The sequence below is a fragment of the Manduca sexta genome, unplaced genomic scaffold (genome assembly GCF_014839805.1).
Source record: "Manduca sexta isolate Smith_Timp_Sample1 unplaced genomic scaffold, JHU_Msex_v1.0 HiC_scaffold_955, whole genome shotgun sequence".
Classification (NCBI taxonomy): domain Eukaryota; kingdom Metazoa; phylum Arthropoda; class Insecta; order Lepidoptera; family Sphingidae; genus Manduca; species Manduca sexta.
In genome coordinates, this window is record NW_023595800.1 from 4,657 (window position 1) to 16,813 (window position 12,157).

The 12,157-nt window shown below is 37.0% G+C and overlaps 2 protein-coding genes across 2 annotated transcripts; one reads left to right on the forward strand and one right to left on the reverse strand.

Moving 5' to 3' along the window:
- The first annotated feature begins 2,494 nt into the window (after positions 1-2,494).
- LOC119193723 (alpha-2-macroglobulin receptor-associated protein-like) lies at positions 2,495-7,465 on the forward strand. Its single transcript, XM_037447345.1, is given in 9 exon segments — positions 2,495-2,994; positions 2,997-3,032; positions 3,446-3,658; positions 4,671-4,790; positions 4,793-4,883; positions 5,772-5,927; positions 6,363-6,444; positions 6,736-6,841; positions 7,020-7,465. Coding segments are annotated over 9 exon segments (1,071 nt in total). The 5' UTR covers positions 2,495-2,859; the 3' UTR covers positions 7,152-7,465.
- An 813-nt stretch (positions 7,466-8,278) lies between these two features.
- On the reverse strand, positions 8,279-12,147 carry LOC119193722 (transcription factor Maf-like). Its single transcript, XM_037447344.1, has 6 exons — positions 12,088-12,147; positions 11,418-11,846; positions 11,020-11,145; positions 9,628-9,852; positions 9,276-9,522; positions 8,279-9,000 (listed from the first exon to the last, which is right to left on the reverse strand). The coding sequence occupies exons 2-6, from the start codon at positions 11,673-11,675 to the stop codon at positions 8,891-8,893; spliced, it is 966 nt and encodes a 321-aa protein (XP_037303241.1). The 5' UTR covers positions 11,676-11,846; positions 12,088-12,147; the 3' UTR covers positions 8,279-8,890.
- Between the last annotated feature and the right edge of the window lie 10 nt (positions 12,148-12,157).

Here is a 12,157-nt window from a genome sequence, read left to right on the forward strand (position 1 = left end):
TATGGTATTGTTGTTCAAAAGAACAGACAAATTGTGACCATGAAATTATTTTACTACAGACATTATTGAAATACATTTACTAGGGGCAAAACATAGTTAACTGTTTAGTTTATGTCATATTATGTAATATGTAAGTAAAAACGATTTTATTTGTTGTATTTCATATAATAAGTTAACATAATGTTCATATTTTTATGAATGCATTAAATTTCTATAAAAAATAATTAAACATTATAATGGGGGAATCCCCATAAAGTATTATTGCCATTCAATTGATGAGTAATTCTTCCATAATGTAAACAGATTGACTCAATAAGAATGGACTCGGATAGAATTGATAAAATTTATAGATTAATAGATTTCAGTTTATATAACATTAACAAGAATAATCATAATCCCACTTATTATAATTTTTAAAATATTTGGAGCTATGGATTTAGAACCAAGATACAGCCTAGCATGAAATAATTGTATCAAATAGCATATTTAGTATACATGTAAATTTTCAAATTAACATCTGATAATTGTTTAGTATTTCTATCATCATCAAATTAGTACATTTTATGAATAAATGATGTATGTAATGATTGTTTATCCTTGTTTTAGTAAATCAGTATGTGATTATCAAAAGGCAGCATTACCATTGCTTCTTTGTCCAATAAGCTCAACTATAACATTTAAAATACATATTATTATATATTTATGATTTTTACACAGAAGCATGAGATGAGGTCAATAATTACAGTTATCAAAAATTCAATGACAAGCATGTATTAAAGCAATAAATTGAATTAAATATATTTGTACAAACAAAAAGATATGTGGCTGAAAATAAGTGGTGAAAAATGTAGGTCTTCAGAACTGATATAAATGTGTTTTCCTATATATAACTTTAGTACTAACATAAATGTGTATTTTTGTACCTGTAAAGTTTTTTCTATGTAAACACATTCAAACATTTAGTTTCAAATAAGATACTCAAATAATCCTATACTTTATCACACACATAAATATAATGCTTAGAATGTGTGTCACGAACTTTTGCAATCTGTGATCTAATGGAACATATCATAATGGCTTTTAGCATTAAGATAAGTTTCTAATCATGATCTATAGAACAGGTTTATTGGAACTAGAAGTCAAAGTGTGCATAAATGATGAACAGTACCTGTATGAGCAAATCTGCGGCCAACAAGTGGGCTGTCGAGGCAGCCTCCTGAGGGACCAACGGCCCAACACACACCGCCCCAACCGCAACCACCACCGCTGCCGCGCCGCATCCCTTCGCGTTCCACCATCACACCAAAACAATGCACATAACACAGAGCGCGCAGTCCTCAACGCCGCACGAGCGACTTCACCTCGCACCGCTCACACACTACCGTTAGGAAACATCGAGTCGCAAACTAGTCTTTACACAACGCGCTGTTCGAGTAACAAAACTTGCAAGTCGCAACGCATCAGCGAGAGAAAGAATGCCGATGGCCAGACGGCCCGCATGTACCCGCGCTAGCTGCTAGCCACTACCGACCACTGTCCGAGCGAGATGCACTCTCGGACCTCGGCTCAGGAGCGATCATTCAACTCCCATTGTACGGAAACAACATGTCAGTCTGAACGGCTACACCAAAACTAGTGCGTCGGTAAAGACTTCGTTAATAACACTGTTTCAAGTAACACGACTAACTATACCGGCGGTTAAGACAGAAATGCCATTTTATCAAAATAAAATGCACAAAACCGACGACCTACGATTTACGAATACCAACCCGATTCCTGTGTTCACAACTGTCAAAAATTATCGTTATACCTACTATTTGTTGCACAGTATCGTTTACTAAGTAATCGTCGCAAACTCACGTTTTTCTCATTGGCTTTTTGCTACAAAAATAATACCCTAATGTGCAAAGTGTTATCTTTGTGAGAATCGAGACCATGGGTATTATTATGAAAGAGATAGCAAGATCGTTGAGGATTAACGAATGACAGAGACCTCTGATTGAATTGTTTATGGGAAACAAAATGTTTTAGGAATGTTGAATCTGGTAATATATAGTTTCTTTAAAACAAAAATGATTATTATTTGAATACATCGTTATCTCGTTCTATAACAGCTCAAATTAAATTTGTAACCTTCATGTAGACCATAGATAAAATATATTTCTTTAATAAGCCTTAGAGATGTCCAGCTTACTAAAATCGATTTTTGTAACGATATTGTCATCGATTTATGCATCCATATAATATTGTAGTCAAAAATAAATAATATGTAATTGTTAATACTATATTATGTTTACACAGTTTTTTTCATTTCGGCATGTGTCCAACTTATAACTCGACTGAGTTATTATCATTGTCTGAATGTCTCACACAAAACCGACACTAATTGGCAGGCTTCTGGACTTAGGAAAAGTAATTTTTCTTTGATGGCCTTGGTGGTTTATATAAATAGTTTAGTTGGCTACCAATATTTTAGGAGTGATCAGTGAACACATTACACATTACCATTGTACAGTGGGCACGGACCTAATTCATCAGTCCCAATTTAGCTATACTTGTGTAGTAGGAGTGTTGAACAGATTACTTCTACATTTCGTCAAAAATAATTTCTAAGTATCAACCATCCTAAAATGTATCGATACCTATGTTAACTTGATTTAAATTTCACATCCCAAAGTCAAATCGAATTTATATTTGATGGTTTCATAGTTGACAATTAGTGACAATTGACATATCACTTGCCAAAATAATAGCGGTGTTTTTACAATTTTCTTTACTAAAAATTAAACATCTTTATATACTGATGTTTATTTATGGGTTAATTTTGCATTCCTAGTTCCATTGGTAAATTGATTTAAAATGTATACTTACAAAATATTATTCGGTGTATTATTATTAAGTGGTGCACTATGCGAAAATAAATACTCTCGGTCAGTTAACGAGAAAAAGAAGGATGAGGTGAATTTCAGGACCTTGGAGAAGCCATTCAGGGATGAGACAAGCTTAATCTATTGTGGGTAAAGGCGCAACAAGTAAGTTCCTACTTAAAATGAGTAGTATTATCAAAATTTGTTCATAGATTTATCTTAATACTACTTTTGTTAATTCTTTCGATTAAATCCTACCGTTATTGTGTTACCTTTTATCAGTTTTTAGTTTTTTTAGGTTTTCCACATAATCATACCATGTTAATTTTGTGTTGGCATACTTTTGGTTTCTATAATCTTGTCATCCCTAGATATACTGTGACTTCAATTTTCATACCAGTAATAGACTATTGATGCTAACTTGAGTGTCACTTTTGCGAGACGATTAGACTTATCTCTCACTTGTTTATTGCAGTAAGAAATTCTGTTTATACTTAAACATAGCAAGTTATTTCTAGCTTATATTAGTAGACTTGGATTAAAGAAATTTTCTATAAAGTTCCCAATTACCTTTTCAGCGTCTAACAGAACCAAAGCTAAAGTCATTGTACAGTGACCTCACAATTCAAGACAAGGAGGAGATCACTTACAAGAGGTTCAAGAGTGAGGGAGGGGACAAGGAGGGACTCAAAGAAGCTGAGCTGAGAAGGAAACTTACTAACATTATGTCTGTGTATGGGTTACTTGAACACTTTGATGAGAAAGCTCCTCCACGCCAAAAGGATCACCCGGTAAGTATATTAGGTCAGATGATGTTAGGTCTCAAACCTTTGCTGCAAATTACTTTATAATTATTATTTCACCTAATATGCCTACTGCCAACTTTTAACATTTTAAGGTGGTATTTTGATCTATCTATTCAAACTTTATAAAACAGAAAAAAATTACAATATTTCTACAATATACTATCCTTACTTTGGTTGTTTAAATATTTTTATAATGTGGATGTAGTTACATTAATGTCATAATTACAATGCCATGAAAATTGTTGATTTTGTGCAACTCCTGCACATGAATTAATTCCCAACCAATATTATTAAACAAACAATTTAAGGAGGAACATTTTGGTAGTTTAAAATTTTCAATAAAACCTAATGCGGATTCTTTTAAAATAAATTATTCACCTGTTACTCTTGCACCATAAGGAATAGATGCTTTTTTTCCTCAGGAGAGGGTCTTAAACTAGAGCTTGATGCCAGCATAGAAGAATTAGAACAGTATTAATTGCTTTGTTTTAGTATTGTAAAAAACTAACTATGTTATATATTATATGTACAGTTCATTTCAATAATATATTTTCATGCAGATAAGATGCAATGTTTTTGTTTCATTGTGCCGGCCAGCTGATAATACAATACAGATAATTTCATAATTACATTTGCAGACAAAGTTCAGTGACATATTTTTATCACATTAATGTGTTGTACATCACCATATGTATCTAAATGTCTTTCACACATTAAGTAACTTATATTTTTTGAAATCTTTGTTTAAATAGCTTCATCGTATGACGACTATGTCACTCCATAGCCATACATTCAATTTGATGAGGCCTACTCACTTCTCATACAATTTTAAGTTGAAATAATTTAAATTTTCAACTTGTGGAATCAAAGAAGTAGCACCTACTGATGTTCTGCTTTATATAACATCTATTTATATATTAATTTAAACGAAACAGTAACCGGTTCAGGAAATGGTATTAATGTGGTAATTAAAATACATTTCTCTGTCTTAACAAAGGGTTTCAACTCAGCAATGGATGACCATATTAACAAGAGCATATTCAAGGATAAGAAATTAAATCAATTATGGACTAAGGCTGAGACATCAGGCTTTACTAGCGAGGAGTTGGCTGCTCTGTGAAGGAAGAGTTCCTGCATCATCAAGATAAAATAGACCAGTACTATGAACTGTTAACTGACATGGACAGTGCCAAAAAAGAGGGATATAAAAGTGAGCACAGATTATAACTTTCTTGAATAATGAACTCAATCCTACCAATAAATGCAAAGTTCATACTCAAACACACACTAATGTCTTTTATCTCTAATGCGGTCAAGACAAAGGCGCAACGGTGACCCACTTTTTGCCGAGTGTATACTGTTCCATGATGTGATAGAGGGCTTGCCTATAGACATTACGGGTACAAATATCAGACTCCGGACTGATACAGAGTAGAAAAAGCGAATACCAGTTTACCCAACCCAGTTATACAACCCGACACCTCAGCACTGCAGTTGTACCATAATACAACTATGCCACTGAGTAGTCTAAGTTTACAAAACATACTAAAGAGATAATAACTAATAGATAGATAACTACATTAATTTATTACAATGTAATCGATCCATACAATAATTGAAAAACTTCTATTTTTTTAATCTAGTATTGTAGCTTATTATAATACTGAAAGTGGACAAATAATAAAAATCATTTCTATGTCGGCTTACTTAGGCTTAAATAGATGTGAGTAGACATTTTTATTCTTAGTAACGCCGTCTATTCAATTTACCAAATGAATTTCAGACGCGAACAATTAATTCGGCCTTTAAAGATTACGTTTGGTCGTTAAATCGAATTGGCCTATAAAACTTAGACCATCAGCACAAGTTGGAGCTCTCGGAATGTTTTTTGTAACCTTCCCATGTAAATTAATGTATTAGGTATCCTCAATTTTATCTGCCTTGAAAGAATTTGGAAGTAGACATTGCTTAATTCAGTTGTTAAATTAACGTCGTCATCAAGAAAATAATGATACCTGTACCATCAAAGTGCTCGTTTCGACGATAGATATTCAACGCGTAACTGCTTTAATTTAGTAACATGCTTTAATATTCTCAGATGCTATCAATGAAGAGGAATTAGTCAAGTTCAACGAGATAGACGAACAAACCAACGAGATCACCAAAGACTATCTCCACCATGCTAACCTGGTGCGAGAGAAACACAGGGACCTCAGAGACGGATATGATAAGTTGCAAAGAATTACGGCTAAAGGTAATTTGGTACATAAAATTATAATTTATGAACAAAATTATGTTAATCATCTATGTCACACCTTAGAATTTATTGTGTGATTATACAAACAGCTCCTGTGCTTGGCTACCTTATACAATGAAGTGTTAGGATTTTTATTAACCATGCTGATAAATTGTGTTTATTGATTTTATATATCTGTCTAATTTCTTCCAAAAAATAATTATGTTTGCTCTACAAAGCAAAAATTATAATATAAGAAAACATTATGTTTTCTTATATTATATTTTTCTTATACCTATACAGTATAAGTAATATTCAGCCCAATGCTCATGTGAAACTTAGTAAAGTCAATTCGCTTTGGGGTTGGGGTTTGAATTAGCAGTACCATTTTGGCTACACCGACTTTCCATAATATATTGTTTCATAACTCATCAATATAAGTGTTGTTCTCAGGGCCTAATAATAGAGAATTCATAGAGCCAAAGGTGCAAGGTCTATGGCGCATGGCGGTGCAAGCCAACTTTACAGTCGACGAGCTCGCTTTCCCTGAAGGTATGCGAAAACTTTGTTTTTTCTGCGTGAACATTATTTTCAAAGTTGCAATTTTACCACTAGGATAATAACATATTATCTTTAGTTTTTATAATATTAAAAATTCAGTCACTTCTAACTTTCGTCAAACTTCCACTATTTTTCAGCGTGCAAAGATATTCTATTGTTCAAGCCTTATTATTAAATTAAAAAGTCTTCAACATCATTGAACTTGTTTGTGCAAAATTCGTATAAAAATTAAAAATATTCTGTAAATATTTTTTATAAACATTAGAATGGTAATTCCCCAGGTGGAGCTCCAACACTACGAGTCGCGGTTGCTGAAGCTGCGTCATTTGCAAGTCGATCACGTAAGCAACCTTGAGAAACATCGTAGCAAGGTTATTTGTTATTTTATTTTCCCATTTATTATTTTTATTTCTATTTGCTTTGTCACATTTATTCTTGTTTAATATTTTTGCAGGTTATTAATTTTTGTTTGAATATACTTACTGTACTGTCAGTGTGTTAAATGAGTAACTACTCTGTATTTATTATATCGTTGGAATCCATCTTCAGGTGGCAGGCGCTGGCGAGAAGATGAATCACTTCGAAGACCAGGAGCAGTTGATCAAGAAACATTCCAGGAAGGTGGAGAAGATGCATGCAGACATCGAGACCCGTATACTGGGGCGGCACACTGAGTTGTGATAGCCAACTGATATTATTTAGTGTATTTTATTATTACATGTAAATGTGTATGTTGATGTCCATAATAACTGGTATAAGAAATAATATAAATTGCTGAATTAATACAGTAATTTCCATAATTGGTCCTGTTTTTAAATTTTATAATGCAATATCATGATTTTGACATTTAGGTATTATTCCCCGTGTTTATTGATTACCTATTTAAATATGTTTTTTACATTCTAAATAATAAGGACAATAATTATGAATGTGGGCACTGTGGCGTTGTGAATCTCTTATGTGAAACATTACAAATAAATATTATGGTTACTTTTGAAGTGTCTATTATTTCTTCTTAATTCAAAGATCCTATTTTAGTTGAGTTGATCATTGATCCTGAACTACGAAATTTAAGCAATGGTGCTTAACATCTTAATTTATAATATTAATTCTGGTTCCTATTATATTTCTCCTAATTTTATACATGCACACATATTGAGGGCTTTTATCCCAGAAGAGGTAGGCAGAGATCCATTCTGAGAAAAATAACCCAAAATCACTAGAAGTTGTAACATATCCAATACAACGAAGCCACTGATGAGGTCATTTCTCTAGCTTTTGACTCAGAAAAACCTTATCAGTCAACAGATTGAACAATTTTAACGCCATTTATACAGCATTATAAACTCGTAATGACTGTGATATTATAGTCTGCAGAGGGGGTCGAAGTCTCACACACAACCTGTTGTAAAACAAATGCATGTGTTGTCGAAGACGATTGAAATTTGTAATGCATTGATCCCACAGAGTGTGGCAGGGTAGACCTTTGCAAATGTAGTATAGCTCAGTTAATTAAAGCTAACAAAATTTTGCGTCTTACAAAATGGGAAGGAACAACACTATCCAATATAAAATTTAAATAGAGTAGAATTGTGATTATGTGGTATATTTATTTATATTTATGTAGGAAAGTGCTCAACAATTGGTGCAAGAAAAGTTACTCAATTCGATAAAAAATTTGAGATACGCGGTGTTAGCTAAGTGAGGATGAGTGTCTATATTATCCTTGGAGTAAGTGCAAAGCACGAGTGTGGTAAACATAGGTTGTTTGTGTAGTGTTAGTTGGTCCTAATCAAGAACACACTCAGTATAGTTTGACAACGGTTTATTTACCTAGAACTTACCGCACATCCTGTTTTAATCATATTCGAGACAATGTAAGTCCTCAATAATAATTTACTTATAAATATACACATTACCCAAATAAACCTATAAAAAAATGAATTTCACTTGAAAAAACAGGTGGTATTATTAAAAACACCAGTGGTTACAGTGCATCAATATATGACATTTAATCTTCATGTACAAGCAAATTTATTATTAATACACGTTTAATATTCCTTCTCGGTCAGCGAGAGCATCAATCACCGAAATTAATATCGTATTATGCCATAATATAGAGTGTAAAATGTGTATAACAAGAGTTCGGCGGGGCGTAAGGCAACGCAAAACACTCAGCGGCACTTCGGAATCACATTCCAAGCTACCTACTATTACACGGTCGCGGCCGTGTCTACGGCGCGACGCCACTATAACGTAACTATAATTTGTCTAAACGCGACGAGTCCGACGGCACGACTGCTCGTCGGCCCATGCTCGCGTTCAGCGCTAGTACAGTGTGAGTAGTACTCGGCTCGAGAGGACATTTCTCTAGTATGTATATAGATAATCTGTATAATATAATTCTTTCTCACTAATATCTACACCGCTTCAGGGTTACGATCGTGTTCGAGCCAAGAGGGCCGCTCTCCTCCTAAGGCAGTAGTTGTCTTCGCCGGTGGGACTCTTAGTGAGTCCATTTGCTCCAAGACTGCAAAATGCAAATACATTATGCATATTTGATATTCAAAAGTTGTAAAAAATATTACACTTTAATTTAACACGGATAAATGAATACAATTTTTAAAACTACTTCAGCATCGTGGACTTTTCTCGCATTACTTCAAGGATACACACAGCTAGAAGTGTGGTAGTATTGGAACAGAATAATAAAATCGTTCTACTAGCATAGAAATTAGTAACTCAATCAATGCGGGAACATAGTTTATATGAAATTATATTTGAGTGTGTGTGTTGTGTAGTGACCTGCTTGTCGGGTGCGTGGTGCTGCGCCTGGTCCCAGTGGAGGTGTTCGGGCGCGGGCGCGGCAGCGGGCACAGGCGGGAAGGTAGTGCATGGGCAGTGCGTGCATCAGCGACAGCGCCGCCGCCGTGGCGCCCGTGCCAGAACCGCCCACGCCTCCTACGCCGCCATAGGCGCCGTCCAGCCCGTGACCCACGCCCACGTGACCGCTCACGCCAACCGAGCCGACACCGCCCATGCCGCTCACACCCTGCTGGTATAAACTTTTCATTATAATATCGATTTATTTAATGTTAAAACGGTTAAGGCATATTCTGTAAAGATTTTTAGTGCAAATAGTCATCCCTGTACATACCTGGTATCTATCATGGTCGGAGAGGTGTGGATGGTGCTGCAAATGCGGATGCGTCCAGTCGTCGTTGGCGGTGAGTTTCCAGGCGCGTTCGGTGCCGATGGGCCGCGGCTTGCGTTCCTCCTCCTCGCCCCAGCCGCCGCCTCCACCACCGGCGCCGCTGCCCACGCTGGCGCCGCTTCCTACGGCGGAGCTCACACCCACGCCCACGCCGCGATCAAGCAGAGACTGCAAATAATTATTTCAAAAATTTACAATAAAATCTTTGGAGACTACATCATTCAGGCGATAATGTCTATTATACGTGACATTCTAAAAAGAGATGAATGAGTGCTAATCTCTGCTCCTGCTAACCTTTAAATGCGTATTGTGTCAATATCATTTATTGTATTGGAATTAGTTAATCGTCAGTTTTCAATCCATCAGGATAATTAGAAACATCCAAGTATACCATAACAATATTTTTATGGAATACAAGAATTATCTATACTATTATATAAAGCTGAAGAGTTTGTTTGTTTGTTTGTTTGAACGCGCTAATCTCAGGAACTACCGGTCCAAACTGAAAAATTCTTTTTGCGTTGGATAGTACTTGGTTCGTGGAGTGCAATAGGCTATATATCATCACGCTATACCCAATCGGAGCGGAGCAGTAATGGCTAATCTCAGGAACTACCAATTCGAACTGAAAAAATCTTTTTGTGTTGAATAGTCCTTTATTTGTGGAGTGCTCAAAGTTATATATCATCACGCTATGACCAATAGGAGCGGAGCGGTAATGGCTAATCTCAGGAACTAACGGTTTCAACTGAAGATTTCGTTTTGTGTTGGATAGCCCTTTATTTGTGGATCGCTATAGGCTATATATCATCACGCTATATTCAATAGGAGCGGAGCAGTAATGGCTAATCTCAGGAACTACAGATTCGAACTGAAAAAATCTTTTTGGGTTGAATAGTCCTTTGTTTGTGGACCGCTATAAGCTATATATCATCACGCTATGACCAATAGGAGCGGAGCAGTAATGAAACATGTTGCAAAAACGGGGAAAATTATAAGTTTTGAGAGCTTCCGTTGCCTGCGCTGCGTAAACGGTTAAAATTATGCAACAATGATGTATAACGGGATTGTTCCACTTTAAAAGTTCTAAAAATATATTATAAAACAAAGTCCCCGCTGCATCTGTCTGTCTGAACGTGTTAAACTCAAAACTACCCAACATATTAAGATGAAATTTGGTATGGAGACAGTTTGAGACCCTGGGAAGAACATAGGCTCTGGGGAAACTACTACTTTTATAACGGAAAACTTTAGCCTGAAAAACTTTGTAACGCGGGCGGAGCCGGGCAAAACTAATTAACTTATATTTGTAGAATATTTGTTGCGCGTACTCACCTGGTAAGCGTGGTGTTGTTGCGGCGTGTGCTGCATCGGCTTGGGCGACTGGTTCATCGGTTGTTGTTGGTACGAGGACATCAGAAGAGCGCTCAGGTTGCCTGCGTTGCTGCTGCCGGCGAACAACTGGAAACAAACCATTTTAATTATAATTCTTTGCTTTTAAAACCAAATAATATTAATTTTACAGAATTATTTTAAAAATATGATTTGAATAAAATGTTTATCATTGATCAAAGCGCTGAAACCGGAACCGAACTGAAACTGAAACTCTCCGTAGAATGGGAGGTCTGTGCTCAGCAGTGGGCCCTACAGATATAATACATGGCTGGTATCATTATATTTATTGTATTAAAGCACGTAGATGATAAGGAGCCAGATATGGGTAATATAGTTACCTGGGCGTTATGTTTATGTTGCATGAGCGGGTGTCGCTGCGCGAAGTCAGGCGCGCGCGGGTTGAGGCGCGACACGGGCTCCACGCCCACGTAGCCCAGCCCCAGCGAGGCGGGCGACATGGACACGCCGCTGGCCATCGACACCATGATGTTGTGCGAGGTGCGCGCGTGCGTGCCGTGCGGCGCGTGCTGCGTGTGCGGCGCGTGCGACGCGTGTGAGGCGTGCGAGGCGTGCGACGCGTGCGGCGTCAGCGACATGTGCTCCAGCTGCGTGGTGAGAGGCAGCGGCGCCGGGTACGAAGCGCCCGACAGCGGCGGCGCGTACGCAGGCGGTGGCGTGGAGCCGTGCGAGGAGGTGCGCGAGCACGGCGAGCACCCGCCGCCGCCTCCGCCTCCACCGCGGTAACCGGGCGCCTTGCTCGCGTCCACCTGCACATCAACACATTATAGAATATTTTCCTCTTAATGTCTGTAATGAGCAACAGTTCCGTCATGTAAACTTTAATTCTGTTAAGCGCACAATTTGTGTCGAAACATACAATAAAATTAGATAGTGATTAAAAAAGAAACCTTATCCCCTTACTATTACAAGTAGGAAAAAGTAAACGTTATTGTTTTAAATTAAAAATAATATAGATTCATTGTCAAAGTGACCTTCGGTCTGCCTCACCTGCGGCGGCGGCACGTCTACGTTGTGGTGCGCGTCGCCGCCGGCGCCCACATGCCGCCCGCGCTGGCAG

Excerpts from the sequence above, each read along its gene's own strand:
- LOC119193722 (XM_037447344.1), bottom strand. The coding sequence starts at position 11,675 with ATGTCGCTGACGCCGCACGCGTCGCACGCCTCGCACGCCTCACACGCG. Across the intron at positions 9,853-11,019 it reads AACAACACCACGCTTACCAG|TCTCTGCTTGATCGCGGCGT; the intron begins GTGAGTACGCGC and ends AATTATTTGCAG. Across the intron at positions 9,523-9,627 it reads CCGACCATGATAGATACCAG|GGTGTGAGCGGCATGGGCGG; the intron begins GTATGTACAGGG and ends TTATACCAGCAG.